The 22,940-nt window shown below is 42.0% G+C and overlaps 2 protein-coding genes across 8 annotated transcripts in view; one reads left to right on the plus strand and one right to left on the minus strand.

The window, feature by feature from the left end:
* On the minus strand, positions 238 to 7,524 carry RPL5 (ribosomal protein L5). Its single transcript, XM_021404812.1, has 8 exons — positions 7,394 to 7,524; positions 6,480 to 6,549; positions 6,262 to 6,377; positions 4,726 to 4,860; positions 3,943 to 4,145; positions 2,776 to 2,953; positions 1,017 to 1,105; positions 238 to 401 (listed from the first exon to the last, which is right to left on the minus strand). Exons 1-8 carry the CDS (start codon positions 7,394 to 7,396, stop codon positions 302 to 304), a joined length of 894 nt encoding a protein of 297 aa, XP_021260487.1. The 5' UTR covers positions 7,397 to 7,524; the 3' UTR covers positions 238 to 301.
* EVI5 (ecotropic viral integration site 5) overlaps positions 8,499 to 22,940 on the plus strand; it is a 66,792-nt gene continuing 52,350 nt past the window's right edge. The window contains exons 1-4 of one of the 7 annotated variants that reach the window (XM_021404788.1): positions 8,499 to 8,597; positions 16,235 to 16,464; positions 19,749 to 19,938; positions 22,146 to 22,370. In XM_021404788.1, the coding sequence (XP_021260463.1) occupies positions 8,547 to 8,597; positions 16,235 to 16,464; positions 19,749 to 19,938; positions 22,146 to 22,370 (696 nt within the window). In that variant the 5' untranslated portion in view covers positions 8,499 to 8,546. Of the gene's footprint in view, positions 8,598 to 8,620; positions 8,643 to 8,662; positions 9,264 to 9,682; positions 9,806 to 10,088; positions 15,107 to 16,234; positions 16,465 to 19,748; positions 19,939 to 22,145; positions 22,371 to 22,940 lie in introns of those variants that run through there. The other 6 variants (XM_021404783.1, XM_021404782.1, XM_021404787.1 and 3 more) reach the window with 6 other exon arrangements.

Here is a 22,940-nt window from a genome sequence, read left to right on the forward strand (position 1 = left end):
GACAGCTTTTTTTTTTTTTTTAAATTTAAGTCTTCCTGTAGTAAAAGGAACAAATTCTACCTTCAAAATTATTCCCCTTTGTTATGGGAATAATTCTAGTGTGGTATTCTTGTCTTTACCACCTATCTTCTTTGAAGGAGTTTATATTAAAAATCTTTAAGGCTCCAGAGTATCTGGATTATAAAAAAAAAAATATTCTGACCTTTAAGTTGTATTAATAAGCCAGTCTTAACACAGTTGCTTAGTCAATAAATTTATTGCCACTTTTTCCAAAGCTTCATAGAAAATTGTGGAAGTTGTCTTAACTATCAGCTGCACGCTCCTGGGCCCTGAGGAAGCTAGCCTTCTTCTGAGCAACCCGGTCTTTCTTCTGGGCGAGGGACATCTTGGTACTGTTCACTCTGCAACGTAAATGCATGGTATGATATATTATTAATCAGAGCAGAAAAAGGCAAAAACAATGATGAAGGAAGCTGACGTACATCAGAACCGTGACTAAGAATGCTATGGTAGAACATATTACCATTTCTGTATCATGCTCTATTTCCTAAGTTCTTTAGTTAGGGCACCACAAAAAAATACTGTTTAGTTTCTCAAGAGGTAAGCTCTTAAGTGACTAGACACTATCACGTCCATTCCAACATCTGTGCCTTAGTTTCTCTTCTCTCACACTTCTGAAAAAATCAAAATAGTTTAGTGCTGACACATAAGTCAGCCTGCCCTCTCCTGAAGGGAATTAACCCTGAAAACATCAAAGCATTCAAATACACACTTAAAGAATTCCAGCTATTCAGGCCAAAGACATGCTTTACTGCCTGAGCTTTTTTTGCATGGTTAAGAGCCTTTAAATTTTAGATTCTTCACGTTCAAGTTCTTTCCTGACAAAATTACATATAAATCGTTGTATCTTAATCTGATCTAAATACAAGTTTTGACACAAGTGCCATAGAGATCACTCTACTTGGTGCCATCATTAATTAAAATCTCTTCAACAGAGAAGTTACGTTCATGTTTACCTCTTTTTCTTGACTTCTCTCTTGGGTTTCTTTTCATGGACTGGATTATCCCGTATAGCAGCATGGGCTTTTTTATACATTTCTTCCATCTTGAAAAAGCAGAAGTTGTTACAGTTATGCAGTGGTCCATTGTAAGACTGTATAAAAAACTAAGATATCCCTACCAAAGAGGGCACTAGAACCAGTTATCATCACAATACAGCTTACAAGTGATTCCCTTTAATAAGTTTCCTTCATGCAAATCACTGTTAAAACCTACTAGAATTCCTGGCTATCGCCAGAAGTATCCAAATATTTAAATATCAAAAATAACAACTTGGACACAAAACTAAGGAATTACTTTTATCCTTATTTTATAGTTAGTGAACTAAGAGGATTAACTACAGACTATGTCCAGGTCTCTTATGTACAGGCTAGCATCTCACAGTGGAAGTGCTCTTTCCTCTGAATCTTACTTCCTATGGTCTAGTTTCCCTGCACTTAAATTGAAAGGCAATACAGAATCTTATTCTACTTCTGCCTTGAGTAAAAAATTAATTTTTACTTTCCTTACAGAGGTTAGTGATCTGAAAAGTTAGTTCTTAAATTAAAGCAGAATTATTTTACACAAACCCTTTCAGATGCAGTCTTACCACTTGTCAGACTCTACCCTGGTACACATTACAAAGCTGCTTAGTAAGAGAAGTTATATGAAAGCAGCTACAAGTTAAGTAATCACACAAGATCCTGCATCATCCCCAGTAGCAGGAGTCTGCTAGCGACAGAAATCCGTTAGCAGAGTTACACCGAAGCAGTCATTTCTGACAGCTAATACAGTGCTGTAACATACAGAACTTTGGGTAGCAGGTCAGCATGCAGAAATAATTATTCTTTAACATGTAAACAGGAAAGCTGAGGTGATCTGTCTAGTTACACAGATCAACAGCAGAAGCTACCAGAGTACCCTATTCTGCCTCCTTCTTTTTCCCCAATTTCAGTGTCTCTGCCGCTGATGAATTAAGATGACTAGACACTTCATGGAAAATCTTCTCTGAATGCAGAGTGTGTTTAGTAATAGATACAAAGTTGGCCTTTACTGTAAAATGTTACTTTTTTTTTTTTCTTTTTACAACCCAAAAAAACCAACATAAGAATGTTCCAAACTTCAGAGCCACTAATAGAAACCGAACAGAAGACAAGTTATCTGAAAGAAGTTAAAAAAAGCACCATGGTAATTTTACCAATCTTTTAGTGTTTTCTGCAATATATTCAAAATTTCCAAGTCATACTGAAATAAGACGTATAAAACCAGATGTATTTCATAAGACGGTGACTTCTGCAACAGAACTAGGCTGGGAATTTCTGTGTTTGCCCGGAGCCTATAGCTACCAATAATGTCACACAGTGTAAAACAGAGCTGACAGAAGGCGGATCCTCAGAAACCACAGCTGCAGTGCAGAATTAGGAACATGTGGATAGCCAAGCACAGAAACTTAAGAGTTAATTTCTGTATCAGGAAAAATATGCGGTCTGTTTTAGGATGCCTAAATATGCAGGATGTTAAACTTCAAATCAGGAAAGAAGCCCTCATGTTCAGAAAACCTACTGTATGCTACAGAGCCCTTAATAAGGGAAAAAGTATTTTTATCTATCCGGAGAACACACAAAATAATCACTTTACTATTTTACATATTGAGCTTAATTGCATTACTAGAGAAAACCCTATACAATAAGATCCACATCGCTACTACCGGACAAGAGCCGGACAGATAAGTCTTACCCCATCAGGTGTTATATTGTTCTTTATGTACTGGGAGAACTGTTTTTTGTAAGCATCTTCATCCTCCTCCATCAGGTAACGCATATAATCTGCAACATTTTGGCCCATAATATGCTTGCGGTGAACCTCTGCATTGAATTCTTTGCTTTCTGAGTCATAACCAGGGAAACGCTTGGTACTGTGAAAGAGCAGTTCAATTCAGAATAACACATATTCCCCAAACGCTCTGATTCAAAAGCAGGTTCCACAAAGAAATGACTGAGATCAGATTCTGCTATAGATAACTGAAAAATAGGACACTAATTAAAAATGGAAATGTAAAGAAAATGAATATAAAGAAGAAAGAGAAGTTTTAAAGTTCATCTCAGCTGCCATCAGTCCCGTCTTGAAACTGTGCAGTACATCATTTACACACCATGGACCTACTACAGAGTGGTCAGTCATTGGGGTATCATCATGTAGCAGCCAGGTTAGAAATGAAGAATTAATAAAAACATACAAAAAGACAAAACAAAAACACAAGCAAGAACACACAACTCCAGGACAGCATGAGAGAATACAAAAATCCCCAACAGATATCAGATTTTTTTTCCCTACTGCTGCTGTCCGAAAGAAGCAGTCAAGTGTAGTATTAGAGTTAGGTACCACTGCCGGAAATCTTGATTCGGTCGCACATGGTCTCTGACAGGAATGACCAAAACTTCAACACGGAAATTTTAAGTGCAGGTGGACTACTCAGACTTGCTACTGTCTTGACAAATGTAGGAAACACCAGTGGTCGTTTTTGGATCTCGTATGTACACCCAATTAATACCTACACACAATTTGCTAAAGTCTTGAAACAATGGGAAAACTATTTAAAAAGAATATTTACTGAAGTGCATTCAATCACCAGATGGTTTTAAGTAAAAGCAATGAAGTGGCTCTTCAGTTTCTAAAAATTTAACAGCATCTCTTAATAGTCACAAGATTCATCGCAGTGCTACCAGAATTGCAACTTTGAGTAAAAAAAGCCCAACTAAACAAATATCCCAGAACCTACACTAAATTAATCATTACCGGGTTATAAAAATAGCTATTTCAGCATAAAAATGACAGTATAAGTAGACTGTCACACACAGAATTATCTCAGGCAACTCTAAAGAGTTATTCCAGAGAGACCATTACCTGTGAGGGATGGACAGACCACCATCCACTGCACCCTTCAGAGCACCAAAAACTTTGTTTCCAGTAGTAGTTCTGGCAAGACCTGCATCAAGGTAACACGTGAAAGCACCAGGCTTTCCGTCCACGCTTTCCACATTGTATTCATCACCAGTCACTTCAACTTGGCCTTCATAGATCTTATCAAGGCCAAATTTATTCAGAAGCTGTGGGGGAGAAAAAAAAAAGCAAAACCAAAAGCAACACTTCTGAAATTCTGCCCATTTAAAGCCAAAATGAAGAATCATCACTAAATTAAAACACAAAAGTTGCAACAGAATCTTCAACAAATTTCTTTACAAAAATTACATTCCATACTAGCTTGTAATAACCTCTGCAATAAACATGCCTGTTGTATTTCAATCTCTCGTTCCAACAGGTACACTAGTAAACTTAAGACCTATCCACAAGCTCATAGGAAAATAGATGAATACAGCTTACATGTATTTAAATTCTTATTGAAGGTACTTTTCTTACATTTTTGTCCTGACTCCCTCCCTCCACCAAACATAAGTGCAGAGACTTAAAAATGGGCTGCCGGGGTTGAAATTGCATGTTGTCATATTTCTCATTGTGATTTGACAGTCACAAGAGGCCATCAAATCTATACAGTAGAGAGTACAAGTTAGCATTTAGACAAGCCCACAGAATCTGGTATCTGTACCACCAATACCACTTAAGAAAGTGAGCTTTCCCTTTTTTAAAAAAACAGAGCAGCTACTTCCATACAATTTGACCGATACCTACCCTGCGTGCCAACAGCAGACCTGTACAGTATGCTGCCGCATAATTGGTCAGGCCAACCTTCACACCATATTTTGGCAGCTCATGGGCGTAAGCAGCACAGACAATCATGTCGCCTTCAATCCTGGCATAGGCAATCTGACAACAGCAAAAAACCCACAAAACGACGATTAGTTTTCTCACTGTAACTGTGGGCCCCATTTGCCATTTCTCTGGCATGTACTTAAGCCAATTGGAACTCTGTATAGAAATGTCCAGCAAACTGCTTTTCTTGAGAGCTCAAGGAGCTCTGTTTCATTTTTCATTTCAAAAATTTCTTATGGCATAATTAACTCCTTAAGTACTGAAGCTAAGCATTCTAACCCATATTTGGCTTAGAGAAAATAAATGATGGCAACCACTTTTATTTACTTCTTCATATAAAAGAAGAGACCGGGAAACTGCCAACAAAAGCAACACTTCAAAGAATTTTTACATATGTAGATGCATTCTGTTGTACTTTCTGCACGTAGTTCTCATATAACACAGAATATTACTCATCTCTGAAAAATGCAAAAATATTAGAGTGTTTGTGAGGACACTGTTCATTACAGAGTGACTGTATTAAGATATAAGATACTTGTAATCTCGGGGGTCTCCTGTGAGACAACAATAATATCAGAACCATCTCCATTTGACTACCACACCTCCTCTGCCTCTCAAAGTTGCCCCCCTCTCTCCAGAGTTCCCACATTCTGGAAAGGCACGACTGGTCAGATGCAAGCACCTGCCACCACTGATTTTTGTTTTGAATTTCAGAGATAAAGTAATTTCATCAAGGCCATATAGTTTAGTCTGAGCTGATTAAGAACAGCTTTTAAACACTCTTTACTATTCTCCATAGATAAAACTATTCAATGAAGAAGGAAACAAGAAAACTTTCTAGCTTTAAGCTTAACACGTGCTTATGCTAGAACATTCTGGAAATGAACCACGAAAATGAACTACAGTGAGAAACTGTATTACATGATGCAACATACAACCGTGTACCACAAAAAGGTGCCTACTATTCTTATTTATCAGACTCCTTTAATCTCAGTGAAACTACCTTAAGGCCTATCTGCTTCACAAGATCCACATAATATCACAGTAAAAAGTCCTGAAAGTGAGGGCACCTTTAGATATTATGTAGCAGCAAGTGAGTTGACAGATCACACAGCAGTTTTCAAGCAAGCAAAAAAGATCCCCTTTCAAAGCACTTCAAAGACAGCAGAAAATATAAAGTTTTTCCCTAAAATCTTCAACATATTTCAGCATCATTAGAAAAGTACAATCTCTTATCACAATCTTGTTTTAGAATGTTGACATTAGTAAAATTATTCTGTACTGTGACTATGGTTTATTACTGACGTTGTGTCAACCTTTAAAACTGTTCTCCAAGAAGCCAAAGTATTAAAACTGCTTACACCTGAAAACAACCAAGAAGTGCCTCAACAATCCCCCTTTTCTGTTTATTTCTGGAAGGCTGACAAAATAAGCGGCCAGCACCACAGACCTTACCTGGCAAATGATGTCTCTGTTAGTAACACGCACAATCATCCTATACTTAGGGGTGTTGTACTTGTTTTTATCCTGAATTACCAAACGCTTACGAGCATAGTAATCCGTTTTTCCCTCTGAAAAACAACAGTTACAACGTGGAAAAAATGTAAAAAAAAAAAAAGTAACAGTATTTGTCAATATAATGTAATTCAGCAATACAGGGAATTGAGCCATACCTCTCCTTCTCCTGAATTTTACTTGGTATCTCTTGAAGTAGGCCTTATTCTTGACAACTTTCACAAACCCCTTGAATAAGAAAAATAAGATGTTACTAACGTGTAACCATGTAACCATGTAAGCCAAGGCCATCTCAGCTAAATGAACTGTTACTAGGTACTGTGGTGAAGAGGAATAAAATGACAGGTTTTCTTACACAATGGGATTAAAATCATCTTAAGAAGGAGAAAGCAGGATTTGTACCCTTCAAACCAACTTTCCTGTCCATGACTTCATATGGTTTCAGGAGAAAAACAGAATTTGTATCTGTTAATGAAACGTTTGTCTGCACAGACTACAGCAGTATCCCTGCTCACCGCCAGTCACTCCCACAGAGCTAGTCCCTCGGCCATTTCACCCGAACTCCCTCCACCAAAAACACGAGGAGCTGTCTCAGCACCGCCCCGAGTCGGACGCCTCCCACGCCTGCAGGTCTCAGAGCAGCCCCCCGCGGCAGGACGAGGGCGGCCTCTCAGCCGCCGGCCCCAGCCAGGTGCCGCCTGCGCGGCCCGTGTAACAGCGGGCCCGGCCTCAGCGCCGCCCGCCCGCCCGCGGCTCCCGCTCCCTCCCGCCGCCACGCGCCTGAGGCCCGGGCTCGCCCCGGAACCGGGCCGACGGCGGCCCAGGGAGACGGCAGCGGGGGGACGGCGGCGGGAGCGAGCCGGACAGTGCCGGACTCCGCAGGGCTCCGTTAGAGCCGCCCCGACCCGCCCCGCGGCGCAGCAGGCAGCCATTGCCACGCTAGAGCCGCATCAGCCGGCGGCGGGCCCAGGTCAATCGCGCTCCATCCGGGCGAGCAGAGTCGCGCGGCGGGCGCGGAGCGGAGGGCAGAGCTCTCCTACGGCGCGGGGGTCCCGTACGGGCCGGTACTGACCATCGTGCCAGGTACTGTCCGGTCTAGGCCTAGGCCGGGGCCCGCTCCGCACAACGACTGCAACGACTGCAGTGGGGAAAAGGCCGCGCCCACTGCGCAGCCGCAGGTCCTAGCCTGCCCGGCGAGGCGGGGCGCCGCCGCACGGCCTTCCCCTGGGCCAGGCGCGCGCCCCCTGCCTGCCTGGAGGAGCGCTCGCACTGCGCCACCGCCTGGGACGGGGGCCGGCCGCCGTGGGACCCGAGCGCTCGTCTGAGCGCCGGAGATGAGACGTGCGCGGAAAGTACCGCCGCCTGCTGCCCTCTGCGGCACCCAACGGAGCACCGCCCCACGGCTTGCCCACCAGCTTCCTCAGCAGGTACCGGCACGGGGTGCGTGGCAGCAAAGGGGTTCTTACCACGGGATAAAAAACAGTGGTTTTGATATTCAAAATCTTAATCATAGAAATATGATTATGACTTGAATCACTTCTTTTCCTAGGGAACATTGTCATGGTTGATTGAACAGTAAATAAGTGAAACGTTAAGCTGACCAAAACCCACTGCAAAAATAGAGCTGCTTAGAATAATTGGTATTTGGTTGGAGAAACCAAGAGCACAGCACAGCTGCTGGTGTATGCGTGTGTGGGACAAGCACATCCTGTCCGAATTCCTTGGAACTGTGAGAGAAGCGCACAGAGCAACACCTTTGGTCCCGACATGTTTCTCTGGTTATCCTTTAATTTTTTTTTTCTTTGAATATGAAGCGTTATTTCAAAAAGTCATTCAGTTACTATAAACAATCTGAAGAGAACGAAAGAAAGAATAGATTTCTCCTTGGTCAGACAAGCACCGGTGTGATTCCATACTCACAGCTTCAGAAACCTCGTCTGTAGCTCCGGAAGCTTAGCGCTCTCCTTGATTCCCAGCGCTCGCACGGAGATGCCCGCTGAGCGCCGTGCCGCTCTCTTACACCCCCGCCCGCCCGTAAGGAACTGCCTGCACTGCCGGGCCGCCGCTGGCCTGGACGCGAAACCGCGGGGCCGCGCCGTGGAAGGCAACGTACTCGACCCCGCAGAGCAGCGGCGCGGCCTCCAGCGCCCCCAGCTGCGGGCAGGCGGCCCCGCCCCGCCCCGCCCTCACAAATTCGAGGCCACGCGCCCCCACCCGCGGTAGCGATGCTCTCTAGAGCTACGGCTGCTGTTCAAAAAGGCTCTGAGCTTGCTGAGGTAAAGGCTGCGATTTTTGATGTTGTACTGAAAGAACTTTTACCGGTAACTTTTAATAGTAGAAGTGTATTGGTATTTTTTTTTTTAAATGTAGCTTCTCAGTTCATGCTGTGTGGCGCTCTGCTCTGGTGAGCTCGCGGAGCGGGGCTTGGAGCCCTGTCGCCGTGCCCTCCGAAATGCGCTGCCCACATGGAGCCGCGCTGCGGCGGGCAGGGCCTCGCGGGACCGCTCTGTGGCAGGCCCCTCAGCGGTCACGCCGAGGTGACCTGCCAGGTAGGAGGCCTGCGGGAAGCCGCTCCTGGAGCTGCTGCTTCTCCTCGGAGTACATTCCTTCTATTTGTGTTCCCTAGAGCAGCACGCGCGTCTCCCAGTAGCGTTCTTCAGTTCTGTGTTTTAAGCTTTTAGGAGAGTTCTAACAAACAAGAACCCCTGCAGGCTTCTGCCCGGAGCTGCCCGCGTCGCGCTGCAGGAGCTCGCGCCGCAGCTGCCCCGGGCTCCCGGCGACACCCGGCCCGGCGGCGTAGAGCTGAGGCCCGCGGCTGCACGGCGTTGCCGGGAGCGTTACCATGGGCGCTCGGCGCGCGGGCACCAGAAGGCCGAGAGAGGGGGAGCGGATGCCAGGTGTCACCGCCTCGCGCGAGGGACGGGCGGCAGCTCTGAGCCGCGGTGCGAGGCAGCGCGTCGTACGGTGGGGGGCACGCGGGAGCCAGCGGCGACGCGAGCCGGGCCGAGGGGAGGGCCGACCCGCGCTGTTTTTCGCGGCCGCGGTGACGGCGCGGAGCTGTGGGGAAGGTTCGGCAGACCCGGCTGCCGCCCGGCTTAGCAGCGAACGGCAGCAGCGAGGCCGGAGCCGTGCGGCCACCCCGGCCGGCGTGCCCGGCTCTCGGCTGCCGAAAGTAGCGCGGCCCGTTATCGGCAGCCACGCGCGATGAGCCCGGCGCCGGCCTCGCCCGGGCCCGCGACAGCGCGGGAAAGAGGCCCCGGCGGGCTGGGCTCGGCGCTGCGGGGGCGCGGGGCCGCCCCTCGCGGCGGCTGCGCCGCGGAGTGCGCCTGCGCGGCGCTGGCAGGGACGTGGCCCGGCTACCGGGGCCGGCGGGGCGGCGGGGAGGCGGGCCGGAGGGGGGCGGGAGGCAGCTCGGCGAAGGTCGGCGGCGGGCTGCCGGGGACGCCGATGGTCGCACCTCTCCGTCGCGGGCGACGCTTCCAAGGTGAGGTGCGGGTGGGACCCTCCCCCGCCGCTGAGGGGCCGGGGGTGGTGCGCGGCGGGGCCTAGGCAGGGCGCGGCGGCCCGGCGGCCCGGCCGCGACGTCCAGTCCCGGAGGGTCGCGGCCGGGCGGCGTCGCTCCCGGTCCCCGGCGGACCGAGTCGCTTAGCACCAGGTTCTTCCTTCCCGCCGCGGGGCGGGTGCTGCGGAGCGCGGCCGGGGGCCTCGGGGTCCGTGGGCCCCGGCCCGGCCCGGCCAGGCGGAAAGCTGAGTGCTGCGGTGCGAGTGGGGAGAGCGTGACTCCGCGAGGCCGGCAGCCCAGGGTGGCCGTAGGGAGGAGCGCTCGCCTTTGGTCCGCGGTGCGCGTATACGGGTTTATCTGTAAAGGGAGAGGTTTTTTTCGGTCACGTTTTTATGCAGGTGTTGTTAAATCAGGAGCGTTTGGGTGCGTGGTTGCTGAGATGCAGTTTTCAAAGGGTGCTTGGGAGGTCTGTGTCAGTAACATCTCGTGCTGCATCTGCACCAACTTGCTTGTGTAATAAGGGCAAGAAGTCGACGTTGGTGTTGTGGCTACTTATAGTTCATTTCAACTTCGGTTTCCAGAGGTGTTCTGTAGTCACACGGAATTCCTGCTCATTTCCTGTGCTGCCGATCAGAGAGCAATTTGCGTGAGGTTGGCATGGTGTTTGGAATTGCCAGCATGAGCTGATATTTACAGTTAGTGTATTTTAAAATTTTATCATGTTTTTGATCAGTTTGAACTGAAACTTTGTCAGTTTTCTTTTTTTTTTGTAGAAGGTGGCCTACAGGAGATGTAGGAAGGAGTCACATCTGTACAGAGGAGATCTGGCAGCATTTAGTGTGTTTTACTTATCTCTGAAAGTATTTGTCAGAAAACTCAAGTTGTTTTTCTTTCCTCCGACTTTTTTTTCTATTCACTTTATGTGGCTGAAAGATAAGGTAATTGGATTCTGTTTGTTTTTCTGGTGGATGTTCTGCTTAAATGCATCTGTTTATCTTACCGTCTAGCCTACAGTTTCTGCTTTGGTCATGGTTATGCAGCTCTGTATTTACATATAGATGTCAATATTTAAGGGTACTTTGTGTTAGCTAAGTACAAGTGCAATTTCAAGTAAGGGTTAGGAGAGGAAATAAGGGATGGTGAAAGAGAGGCAATCAGGAGGAAAACACTAGCTATTATGAATCAGCATTGCCTGAATTTGATTAAGCTGGGATGAGAACAGCTGTGGTGAGTATCCCTGAGGTCCAGCTAGACCAATAGTGCCTCTGAGAGTAGCAGATGTTTGGAGAAAAACAATTAAAAACAAGAATCTGTTTTCTCCTCGGATCTCCTCTGAGCTCCCAGCATGCCAAGGCTCAGATACTTCCTGAGCTAGAGTTTGGTGGCTTGGATTCTTTGCATGTCTTTTTTTTTGTTGCCTTCTGTATGCTTTTCTACTGTCAGTTTGTCTGATGGGTTTTGAGCAAGTAAGCAGGAGATAGCTGGAGAATGGAATAGGTGAAATGGAGTTTGTGGAAAGGAGATGGGAGAAGCTTTTCCAAGCCGACAGGAGAAGGGATGGCAGAAAGTGAAGTGCTTAAGTAGTTAGTGTCAGCTTCTTCTTTGGATAAGACTGAGGGAGAAGTATTTGAAAAATGGGGGGAAAAAAAAAGGGGAAGTGAATTTCCTTCTCAGTGGATTTTGAAAAACGGAATTGTTTATCTTGCTAATTCAATGTTCTCATGAAACAATCGAAAAGAAAAGTTGTGGTTGTTCTTAAACAACTTCTGCTTGCCTTCATTTCGTACTCTGAATTCAGTATTTTTTTCCGAGACCTAATAAAAAAGGTATTTAAATATAAAAACAAACAGTAAATACCTAAGTTTATAGTTTTGATCTGTTAGGTAAATCCTCTGAAGTTTTAAATATGTGATGGTGTTTTTTAGATGGCATGCTGAATTAAAGCCCTGTGTCCTATTTACCTTGTTAAAACCAATGTCATCTGTTGGTAAATTTTTGGTTAATTTAAATGGGGAATACTGTCTCCCTTTCATTATAGTCATCTGCTTAAATGTCTCTGGTTAAAGAGCGTCTTTTCCTTCTGCAGCAGGTGGCGGTTGGAATAACTGGGGGGTTGGCGTCTGGGAAGGTGGCGTGGTCATAACCATGGGGCTCTTAGCTTGCTTTGCCCAGCTCACATTCAGCAGTGAGGTATTCCTGCTGTTTACATGTACTCTTAGCAAGAACTGCATGGCCACAAGGTAGAGGCAGAAGTGATTTAGTGAAGTCTGGCTTATCCTTGATTACTGTTAGATTGTTTAATTGCTGAAGAACTCTGGAAACTATTGAGTTAGCTGTGAAGGGGTGATTCAGGGGAGAGCCTAGGAAATATCTGTCCTGCTGTGGAATTTGAGCAGTGAAGAATGTGAACTCCTTCCGGTCATGTTGAGAGGGACAGTACAGTGGCTGTTACTGCAGGCTCTATTAACTGTCAACTTTGCTTGCTAATTTTCTGTAAAACTAACCCTTCCAAGTCAGGTTGAGGCAGTTACTGTGTATTTGAGGTTGATGTGCAGTGCCAGGGTTGGGCTTTGTTCTGGACTAAAACGAAGATGTTGGCATAGAGTGACTGTGGACACTTAATCTGTTTGTATTCATTCCTAACTTGGGAAACAGCCAAAAGCTGCTATCAAGTGTTATTTTTTTTTTGTCTGAACAAATTTTGTCTGTCTCTGTAGTGTAGTATTAAATGTCTGCTTGATGACATCATAAAATGTTCTTGATTTCTTTTAAATTTTAGAAAATATTAATACTGTGATGACACAGATCTGTGATTCACCAGTATCTTATGCTGTATTAATTCTGTTGTGAGTTGGTTTTGTTTTTTAAATATGGTTTCTTCAGACTGTCAGATGGAGCTAGTCTTTTACTAGTAGATTGCTACTAGCAGAATTTGGCGGAGTGTTATGGGAAGAGCTTACTGTTACCTTTATGAAAGAAACTACTAAATGCCATTTAAAGTGGGCAGCAAAAAGTAGTAGCTAGCCAAAACCAAACATTTTGAAAGTGTTCTTTCCACATCACTATGGAGAATGATGTATAGAAGAACTTAACTTTACATCTCTAAGATGCTTGACTTAGCTATAGTTAAAATGGCAAACTACTTTCAGATTGCTTTCTCTGAAACAGCAGAGCTAAAATTCATTAAGCAAAGCAATTGTGTTTCTTGGTGTTATTTTAGTTTTGATTTTGCCTTGGAATGTATTAATGATGGAACTTTCGGGGTTTGGGGGCAGCTTTAGCAAGTATTTCCTGGATACTTGGACAAAGAATTGTTTGGTATTTTTAAAGATAAAATGATGAATGCAAGTTAAAATTCCATAATAAAGTAAGTACCAACTTGGGAGTCCTACATAACCATTTTTTTGTCATGCTGGCACTAAGGATGATCTTTGCTGTGTTGACCTTTCATGCACTTTTTCCCACTTACTAGCAAACTTGTCCTATTAAATAGACTTGGGAAGCTGGTGATTGAGGTGGAAGCTGGTGAGCACTAGTGGTGATATTTCTGATTATTGGTAGGTGATAATACAAGAAAAATCAAGAATATGTGAGCAAACCAGGACTCTTCTTCTTAGGCTTATCTGAATTGAGTTAAATGAACTGGCAGCATGGAAGATGCAGATGAAGCCTATAGTGAAACAGTGTTTGTGCCTTAAGCTAGGATTTTAGCTTGTCAGGAGGCATGGAAACAGGCTGATTCACCAGCTGCTTCTCCTGTATGTCCTTCACTGAGTCAGTTCAGTTTGTTATTCAGGTATTAGAATGTTATTAACTTTTTGAAGCAAGCAGGAGTCTGGGTTTGTGGAATGCTATACAACTAGCTTGAAAACTGTGTATAACTTCAACCATAGTTGTGTTAACTTTACATGCAGAGTAGTATGAGAACTACTTCTGCTTTCTTAGGAAGAGAAGAAAGGGCAGAGAGCACATAAAATATACATTGTATGTATAAAAATATTAGTATTTGTTAAGGCTTGCAGTTATTTTTACTTTGTCGTTTGATAGAATAGTTGAAACAGTATTTCTGATAATTGAGATGCCCATAGCTTTAATACATATTTCTTTCAGGGAAATGCAGAATATTGGTCAAACTCCTGTCTACAGAAATATGTATACGTAGGTTGCTCTGAAAGTAATGCTTCCTGTTTGTTTCCATGGAAACTACAACAGATAGGAAGAGCACAATAACGCTATTTTTCAACATAGTTACCAGCATTAGCTTTACATTTTAGCCTGCAGTGAACAAGAGCCTGCATGCTGTGCTCAGAAATCGATATCAGCCGAGTGGTATAGTGGGGTTCCTGGGTGCAGGCTGGGAGCTGCATTTGTGTTTGAAGTGCAATTAATTGGCAGGCTCTTAAGGGAGACCTCTTTGGGGAAGCAAATGTGTTCTTAGAATTGTTTGACTCTGGTTTTGCTCATGCAGAATTATGATAACAATGGTTTGGTCGTCTGAACAGTTCCTTAGATTTGGTGTGCATCCCGGGTGTTGCAGGTTACCTTTTCTACTTGTCAAATTTAACTTGAAATTCAGCATCTGAAAAATGCCAACTTAACTGCTGTCCTGCGTAGTACAGTCCAGAAAACCTTAGTACTCTTCACTTAATCCGTTCCTACAAACTTTCATGTTACTTTTAATGCCCAGTGATCTGTTGCTAAATAAATTCTTGGGTTTTTTTTTTCCTACCTCCTCAACCCCTTCAGATCTCTGAACTCAGAGTGTGAGTCTTGTGTAAGCTGGACTCAGCTTGGATTTACTTTATCACCTTAAGTTGTCCAAATTACTTTGTTTTGTAAGGGGGTAGGAATGGATTATATATTACTTCTCCCTGCTTAGGTCACAATGTGTAACTCTAAATCAACACTTTTCTAATATTTAGATGTGGATATCTGCTCAAAACAGAAGAGTGACTTCTGGCAGTTGTTTGCTGTATTATTAAGATTGTTCCTGTTTCTGCCAATGTTTATTTTTGGAGTAGTTGTGTTACTTGTCATATTTGAAGCAGTAATAAACCTTTAAGAAAATACTCAGACCTCTTACCAAATGAGATGCATGTGCTGTCTGTATCATAAATGTTATTTTAAATGAAACATGAATAAGTTGTGCTTCAATAGCAATAGAATATGAATGTTGACTGAAATATTAATGAATATATTAAACTTAAGACTCTGAAATCTCTACTTTTTTTTTTGTTATAAAAGGTGGTGTTGAAACACTAGTTTTGAAAGTGTGTCTCCAAGGTGAGCTTTAAAAATTTTGGGGTTTTATTTCTAGTATTGTAGTACCAGAAAGGACAGAAGAAGTTGCATAGGAAAGCCTAGGTGGTGCAGGAACCAACTGGAACATCTTGGATGCTAATTCTGGGGGCCTGTAGTGGAAATGCCAAGTCATGGCTTGAACCAGTGATGAAGCACCTGGTGGGAAGGCAGGGCCAGCCCAGGGGAGCTCAGGTGCATGCAATGCCCCTGAGTGACCAGAAGGAGTGGAGCCAGGATCCGCCCCCTTCCAGCCCTCATTTAAAGGTTGGCAGTGGAGGCAAGGGGATCTCGTTGGAAATTGCTGCGTATCTGAGGCCTTCTAAAGATGAGCAAATTTTCTTCCTTGGTTTCTGTGTCCACAGCTGCTGCATCTGGGCTTGCTCTCATTTGCTGCAGCCGAGGACCTTGGTGCTCTGCTATTATTGCTGTATTTTCCATCACGTTATAGCATTATAGGGCCTTACTATTCTCATTTGTGGTTTGTATTGCTGCATCTGAATATTTCTAGCAAAACCTATTACAGTTTTCAGAGCCAATATTGAGCATACGGAATTTGACTATTTTCTACATGCTGGTAGATGTTTTACTTCGGTGTAAATCAGAAATGTGATACACCTGTTCCTCTGCCCCATGCTGTAAAGGATTAATGTTACAAGTAAACAGAAATCAGGGGAGCTTAGGGTGTTTACACTGATGCTCTCATGCTGCTTCTCTGTCAGCTGTGAAGTAGTTGACAGCTTCCTTATCTGTCTTTCTCTATGTCCTATGCCATTATTAGCTTATCAAGACGTTTTGAAAAGAAAGCTTTTTTTCCTAGAGTGGAAAGTCTGAACTGACCTATGGTATTTCCGTACTGCAGAAAGTAACTCCGTTGAACAAATTACTCTGTATCTTTCTTGTGTATTAGCAATATACTTGCATGCTATTTCTTCTGTAATGTTGCATTGCTATCATCGCTGCTTGAATTGCTTCTGATAGCTTTGGGTCTTCTGGAGAAACAAACAATCCCAATGTCAGTTTATGCATATTGCATCTTTTCCCTGTTTGGTGACAGCAGGTTGACTGAAAAGATGAAAAAACAACTGTTGCAGTCTCTTTTTGTCATCACAGGTGGCGACAGACAAGGTTGCAGGAAAGCTGAGCTCTACTCTCTCATGGGTGAAGAACACTGTATCACACACCGTCAGTCAGATGGCCAGTCAGGTGGCAAGTCCATCTGCCTCCTTACACACTACATCCTCCTCTACCACTCTGTCTACACCTGCATTATCGCCATCCTCGCCAACACAGCTGAGTCCAGACGACCTAGAGTTACTGGCTAAACTTGAGGAGCAGAACAGGTAAATGCAAAACTTCTTGGTCTACAGACTATAGTAATAAGACTGAATTGGTTTATTGTGGCTTCAACATTGAGACTCTTAAAGGAGGTTGCTGTTCATAGCAACCACACCACCTTAATTTCGAAGTTAAGAAGTGATGTTCTTGAGATATATATTCTAGAAGATCTATTTATGTAGAATGATCAAAAGTGTTAGTTTTCTGGTTTTAAAGAAGTGCTTATAACTGCTTCTTACTCTAGAAATTTACATTGGAGTCGCGTAATCTTCAGTATCTCAAATGAAATGGAATGTCACAGGAATAAGACTTTTATATAACCTCCTCACCTTCTTAGAAAAAAGTGGTATTTTTATAGGCTTTTTGAAATGTGAAGTACCTCAGAATTGTCTTTTTTCCTTCTTGATTTCCACTGTACAACCTGCTCACATGTAGCCTTTTAGCATGTTATCTGTTTACCTATAATGTTGTACATAGAGCAGAATTTTCAGTTGGAAATACTAGAAAAGTAGAAGCTGCTATTCTGCTATTTAGTCTAAGGGTTGGAGCAGAGTTCTTCAGTTTGTATTCTGTAATTTAGTCTGTGGCTCAGGTAATTTCGTACAGGTACAGCTAATAAAGAAGGCTTTGCAGTTTCTTCAGTGTCATGGCTGGAGACCTATTCTAATGGATCCAGCAGTGTTGTAGCATCTTTTATTTGCATGGAATAATAGATGCATCCCACTGTTATACTAATAATGACTGGTACGTAATGAATGACTTAATTTCTTGAGAGATAAATCCCTAATCAGTCATTCCTGTTTGTCCTGAATTTTTTTATAGGCTGCCGTAACTGAGAGGAGAAGGTAATGCCAACTGTCTCCTGGCATGTCTTCTCTTATCTTCTGATTCTGCAGTTTAATAGTAAAGTAACTTACAAGGAAACTGTAGCTGTCTAGTTCATAACTGAGGATGGAAGTCAACTTTTAAACCACATCATCCTCCTTTCCTTCTGGTTTATGGGATTGTCTTTCCTTTGAAGATGTACTATGTGTAATTTTTGCCATGCTAGTAGCCATTTAAAATTTATCAAAAGAAAAGAGGTAATGGAATGCTTTTAAGAAAGCTAATTTGCATTTAATCTGAGGCTTTCAGTTTTGTTTATGACCAAGGGTCTCATTTGTATTTGAAAAACTGTAATATCTGTTCTTTGGACTGCTTATCTGTGTTAGGGCGTAAGATTACGTCTAGAGTAGTCATATTAAGCCCTGCGGTTAAATTAGTTTGCTTCTTCAAAGCATGTGAGCTTGGGCTTGCTAGCTTTTCTTCTTTAGGTTTGCTTTCTTGATTTAGTACAATTTAGGTTAGCTTATCTGCTTTCATTTTTTTTGGACAGACTTGATATTCAATCCCACATTTAGTTTGTTTTGTGTATGAATTGTAATTAGAGGTTATCCTACCAGATCTCTCACACCAAACATACTTTCCTTGTGAGACACAATACTTGAAGTAAATTAAAATGTGATGCTCTTATTGTGGAGAGTGCACTGTGGTTTTGGAAGTTTGAATCTGCATTTTAACACAGTGGCACTTTGTTGAGAAGGAATTGTACTCTGAATACGGGAGACTTCTTATTTCTGTTGTCTGCAAGAATAGCTGGTGCTGGATATTTGTGAAGGTTTAACTTATGTTCTTGACTTTAATATGAATAAAAACAATACAAATTATTTAAGCAGGATAGGAACTAAAAGAAGTCAAACTGTATAAGGCTATGACTGTATCAAGCATTCTATAATCCAGTTCTACTGGAAGTGTCCTCAGAATAGTGAGGTAGCTCAGTCCAGAGTCCTGTTGGAGCTGTTTGGCATTAGTAAATCATTTATAAAGTTTTAGGTGAAAGAAATCAGTTGTTGAACTACACGGAACTTGCATACTACTTACTTTAAGAACTTCCCATTTTCAAATCCAAGGACAATGAATTTATCCAGGTAAGGTCAACCTACTGAAATCTAGCAAAACTTATAGAAAGCCATGGCAATTAACCAGTCAGAGCTTTTTATAATCATCATGTTTTTATAATTGTAATAATTTTTTTCTGTGCTTGTTTTTCATCTGTGATTACTTTGCTCTTTTGACACTGACTCGCGCTGATAGAAGGAATTTCAAACTAAGTTTTCATTACGCATTGGTATTTGTTTTTTAACGTTTAGAAACCTATAGGTGAAAGCTGGGCATCGGGAAAGCTAATGTAGGTATCTCTTAGCTGGGAGCTTAAACTGTAGGTACTCTGAGACTTGTGTAAAAGGGTTATAATCTACTAAGTACTTAAATTTTAATACAACCTTGCTAAAATGCTGCAAGGCTTTTAGATTTTGTGCAAGTGCATGAAAAACTATTGAGCCACATCTTTCTACTTTATAAAATGTTCTTATGTATCTCACTACCTGATAATCCCAGAAGTTCTCATATCTGAGTGCTGGGCTTTATCCATCCATTAGCTTTTGTTGTCCATTTCCCATTTGTTAGGGCTGACTTTTTTTCTCATCCATTCATAAAAACCATATTGATTTGAGCAGTTGTCAGCATAATTCAGGCATTATAAAGCTGCTTTGGGTTTTAGTTAATCTGTCTGTATTTACATAATCAGTGTGTATTGTGTTAATGGGGAGATTTTTAGTTGACTTCTTTCCTTTAAAATTACTGTCTTTTCTAGTACCTTTGACATTTGAAATGATTGTTGAGAATATTTAACATGTTTGCTTGTGTTCTCTTTGTCAGCTCAGTGCATGAGAGCCCTTGAATTTTTGTGTGTGTGTTGCTAGTAAGGTCAAACCTTCTTGCTGAAACTTATACCTTGAAACCTGCCGATCTTCCGTGTTCAGTTTTTAATCTGCAGTTGGTAAATCTGTGGGAGAATTTAGGTTTGTGGTGCTTCTGTACGTACTTCAACTTGATCTTTGACTTTATTAAGATCGAGCTCAGGAGACTGAAAAACACTGATTAAAATCTCAATTCTGTTAGTATTGATGCATAATGTGACACTTCTGTCTGTTCCTTAAAAGGCTGCAATGTAATCCACTATTCTGGCCACAGAATTACTTGAGTGATTATAAATAGTAACATTGAACAGTTCTATTTAAATTTATTACAGGTGGATGTTGGAAAAACTGTACTGATGGAACTCTACTCTTGTTCTTTGCAAAGATGATGGAAGCACAGATTTGTAAACAAACTATTAATAGTGTGGTAATACTGTGATAAGAGCTTGTAATTTCTTGTTTTTGTGTGTGTTTGAATGGTTTCTTTGCAGGCTCCTGGAAACTGATAGCAAATCCTTGCGATCAGTAAATGGGTCAAGAAGAAATAGTGGATCTTCTCTTGTATCTAGTTCATCAGCTTCTAGCAATCTCAGCCATCTTGAAGAAGACTCGTGGATCCTGTGGGGGAGAATTGTGAATGAATGGGAAGATGTACGGAAAAAGAAAGAAAAGCAAGTTAAGGTAGTTGGACACATTGGATAGATTTGTAATGTGATAGCTTTTCAGCCTTAATTTTTAAGATAAACAAGTAAGAGACGCTTCCAACTGTATCTACTTCAATCCTGAAGCCTTAATGCTTATTATGTAACTATTATTATACTTCAGTTTTGCTTAGGGAATTTCTCATTGAAAACTAGAGGTGTATCTTGAATACCAAAGCTTTTTGCCTAATTATGAGAGATTCCCTTGAATCTTATGGAGTTCCTGAAAACATCAATTATTTTGAAAACCTGCTAAAGATCATATTGTAGCTGGATGCTGTGATTTTTTTTTTTTCCCACAGAACAGCTATCTGTTTGAAAGCATTCTTATTAGAGGAGCTGGTCGTTCTGCACGAGAATCTGATACAAATTTAGTTCAGTTGTTCAGGCCAAGTGTGTTGACCCCGGGGATAACTCCAAGTGGAAGAAAACAATTTCTAAACTGAAGGGATCTGAGAAATTTTTGGCAGTATGTGTCCAGTCTAAGTCAGTTGTGGGCATGTGCAGAAACAGAATTCAACAACAATTTATATTTAAATTAAAAAGCATTTAGGGCATCTAATACATTCATGTTTCAGAGGCAGAAAGTACAGGAAGTGCACGATTTTTATTCGTAGGCAGTCTATTCTGTTTTGGTTCTTTGTTGGCTTTAGTCTGTAGTTTTATGTGCAGAATACAAATTTCAAGGTCTTTTGAATAGTTTAGAGTTTGTGTGTGAATAGGATGTGGGAAGGCAGAACAATGGGCTAAAGCAAAGCATCTTTTATGTGAAGCAGTTGTGAAGAGAGAACATGTCTTGAGAGTGGAAACAAGGGATGAAAATGAATTCAAGGCTCTCTGCTTGCATAGGGAAAACAGTTTCAGGAAAGGTGTTCCCAAAAAGCTGTGAAAAGAAGACCCCCATGAACCTGGCAAGGAGAAGTGTGTTGGTAATAACTAGATCTGGTTGGATAGAACTCAGTGTCTGAACTGCTTGTGTGTGGGCTTTTATAAAGTGTCCTGCTGGTCAAGAACAGTTTGGAGAATATTTACTGAAAATTAGTCAATTAAGTATACTTCTAGTGAGTTTTTCATTGGTGAAATAATTCTCAGGTGTATTTTTTGTCAAAAATCAAGCTAAACTTTGGAATACTGGAATGTCCATACTTCCTTCTTGGTTGGGCTAATAGGTATGATTTTAGCTGCCCAAATTTCATTTCGTATTGACTATGAGAGCTAGTCTTAAGCTACCAGGTAGCTGAAGTTTTTGAAGCCTTAGTACGGGTGCGTATGCTTTCCTTGTATGTGATATGATCCATCCATGTGTCTTGATCCTCTTTGGAACTCTTCCTGTTTCTGGAGAGATTCTGAAAGTTGACACTTTAAGTCCTGCTTTTCAGTGTGCCCAGCACTGTGTAAAATAAAATCATTTTAGTGATACTTAGGTGTGTTTTCTATTTTCTGAAAGAAATCTTGTGCACTTCTTTCTGGTTGTCTCTGCTCCAGTTAGTTTCACTTTTTTTTTGCCATTAACTTGTCTTGGAAATTATTCTTAAGCAGTAATGTCCTTTATCTTATAAACTAGAAATACAGTTAAGAGTCCTTTCTTCAATAATGTTTTGTGAAATATTAAAAATAACTATTACTCTTTGGGCCAAAGGAGTTCTTGCTGAAAATGTTAATATTCAGCTTTTTTCATATTACTTATTAAAGTATGGTTTTTTTCATTTTTAATTATCTAAATTATTTTTATTGCCTGTCAATTATCTATCAGGCTACAATTGAGGCTTATACCTGATGAAATTTTTACTAATGTTATATATATCTTAAGTGTGGGAGTCAAAGGGATGTGGCCTACCTCTTTTCAGTGATCTGTGGGGACAGGACAAGGGGAAATGGCCATAAACTTGAGCACAGGAAGTTCCGCACCAATAGGCGAAGGAAATTCTTCACAGTGAGGGTGACAGAGCACTGGAACTGGCTGCCCAGGGAGGCTGTGGAGTCTCCTTCTATGGAGATATTCAAGACCCATCTGGACGCCTACCTGTGGAGCCTGCTGTAGGGGGCCTGTTTTGCAAGGGGGCTGGACTTGATGATCTCTAGAGGTCCCTTCCAACCCCTGCAAATCTGTGATTCATAACTGGTTTGTGACATGATATATTATTTTCAGGAAGTATTAATGGTTTTGTATCCTTCTTTGTGCTTTAGGAGCTTGTTCGAAAAGGGATTCCTCATCATTTCAGAGCAATTGTTTGGCAGCTTCTGTGTAGTGCTCAAAGCATGCCAATAAAGGATCAGTATGCAGAGCTTTTGAAAATGACATCTCCTTGTGAGAAACTAATAAGAAGGGACATTGCTAGAACGTATCCTGAACATGATTTCTTTAAAGAGAAAGACAGCCTTGGGCAGGAGGTTTTATTTAATGTAATGAAGGTAAGTCAGCATTTCAGTTCTTGAAAATACATTAACAAGAATAAGCACAAAGGTTTTTAAAATAACTTACATTGTGAACGTGTTGCATCAGTTTCACATGTTCAATTTTAAAACTTACTCTGCTTTCCAAATTACATTCCAGTTTCAAAGATGGCTTTCAATATTGTGTTCCTACTTAATATGATTTTGTAAGAAATTTAAAACATTTGCTTACTAAACTTGCATTGAAACAATTTCACATAGTAACTGCTGAAAGCATAATTAGGAAAAGTGTGCCATGAAATAAACAATACTGACAGATGAGAATGTAGTAAACCAAAACAAGCATTCGGTTTTCAAGTATTGGTGATCCTCTGTGTGGTAGAAAAAAATGGTAGGTGCAAGCTGATGTGCAGTTGTTGGTCTCGTGTTGTGCTTGAAAAATACCATAAAATGTCACTATATTGCCTCCATTCTCCTAGAGCTTAAATTTTTCTATGTCACATAGTTTCAAAGAGAAGTCTGCATGTTTCTGTATCGTAGTAACTTCCAGCTCTAATATATGCATGGAAATATGCAATATTGGTGGAA

Source organism: Numida meleagris, chromosome 7 (assembly GCF_002078875.1).
Source record: "Numida meleagris isolate 19003 breed g44 Domestic line chromosome 7, NumMel1.0, whole genome shotgun sequence".
NCBI classification, from domain to species: Eukaryota; Metazoa; Chordata; class Aves; order Galliformes; family Numididae; genus Numida; species Numida meleagris.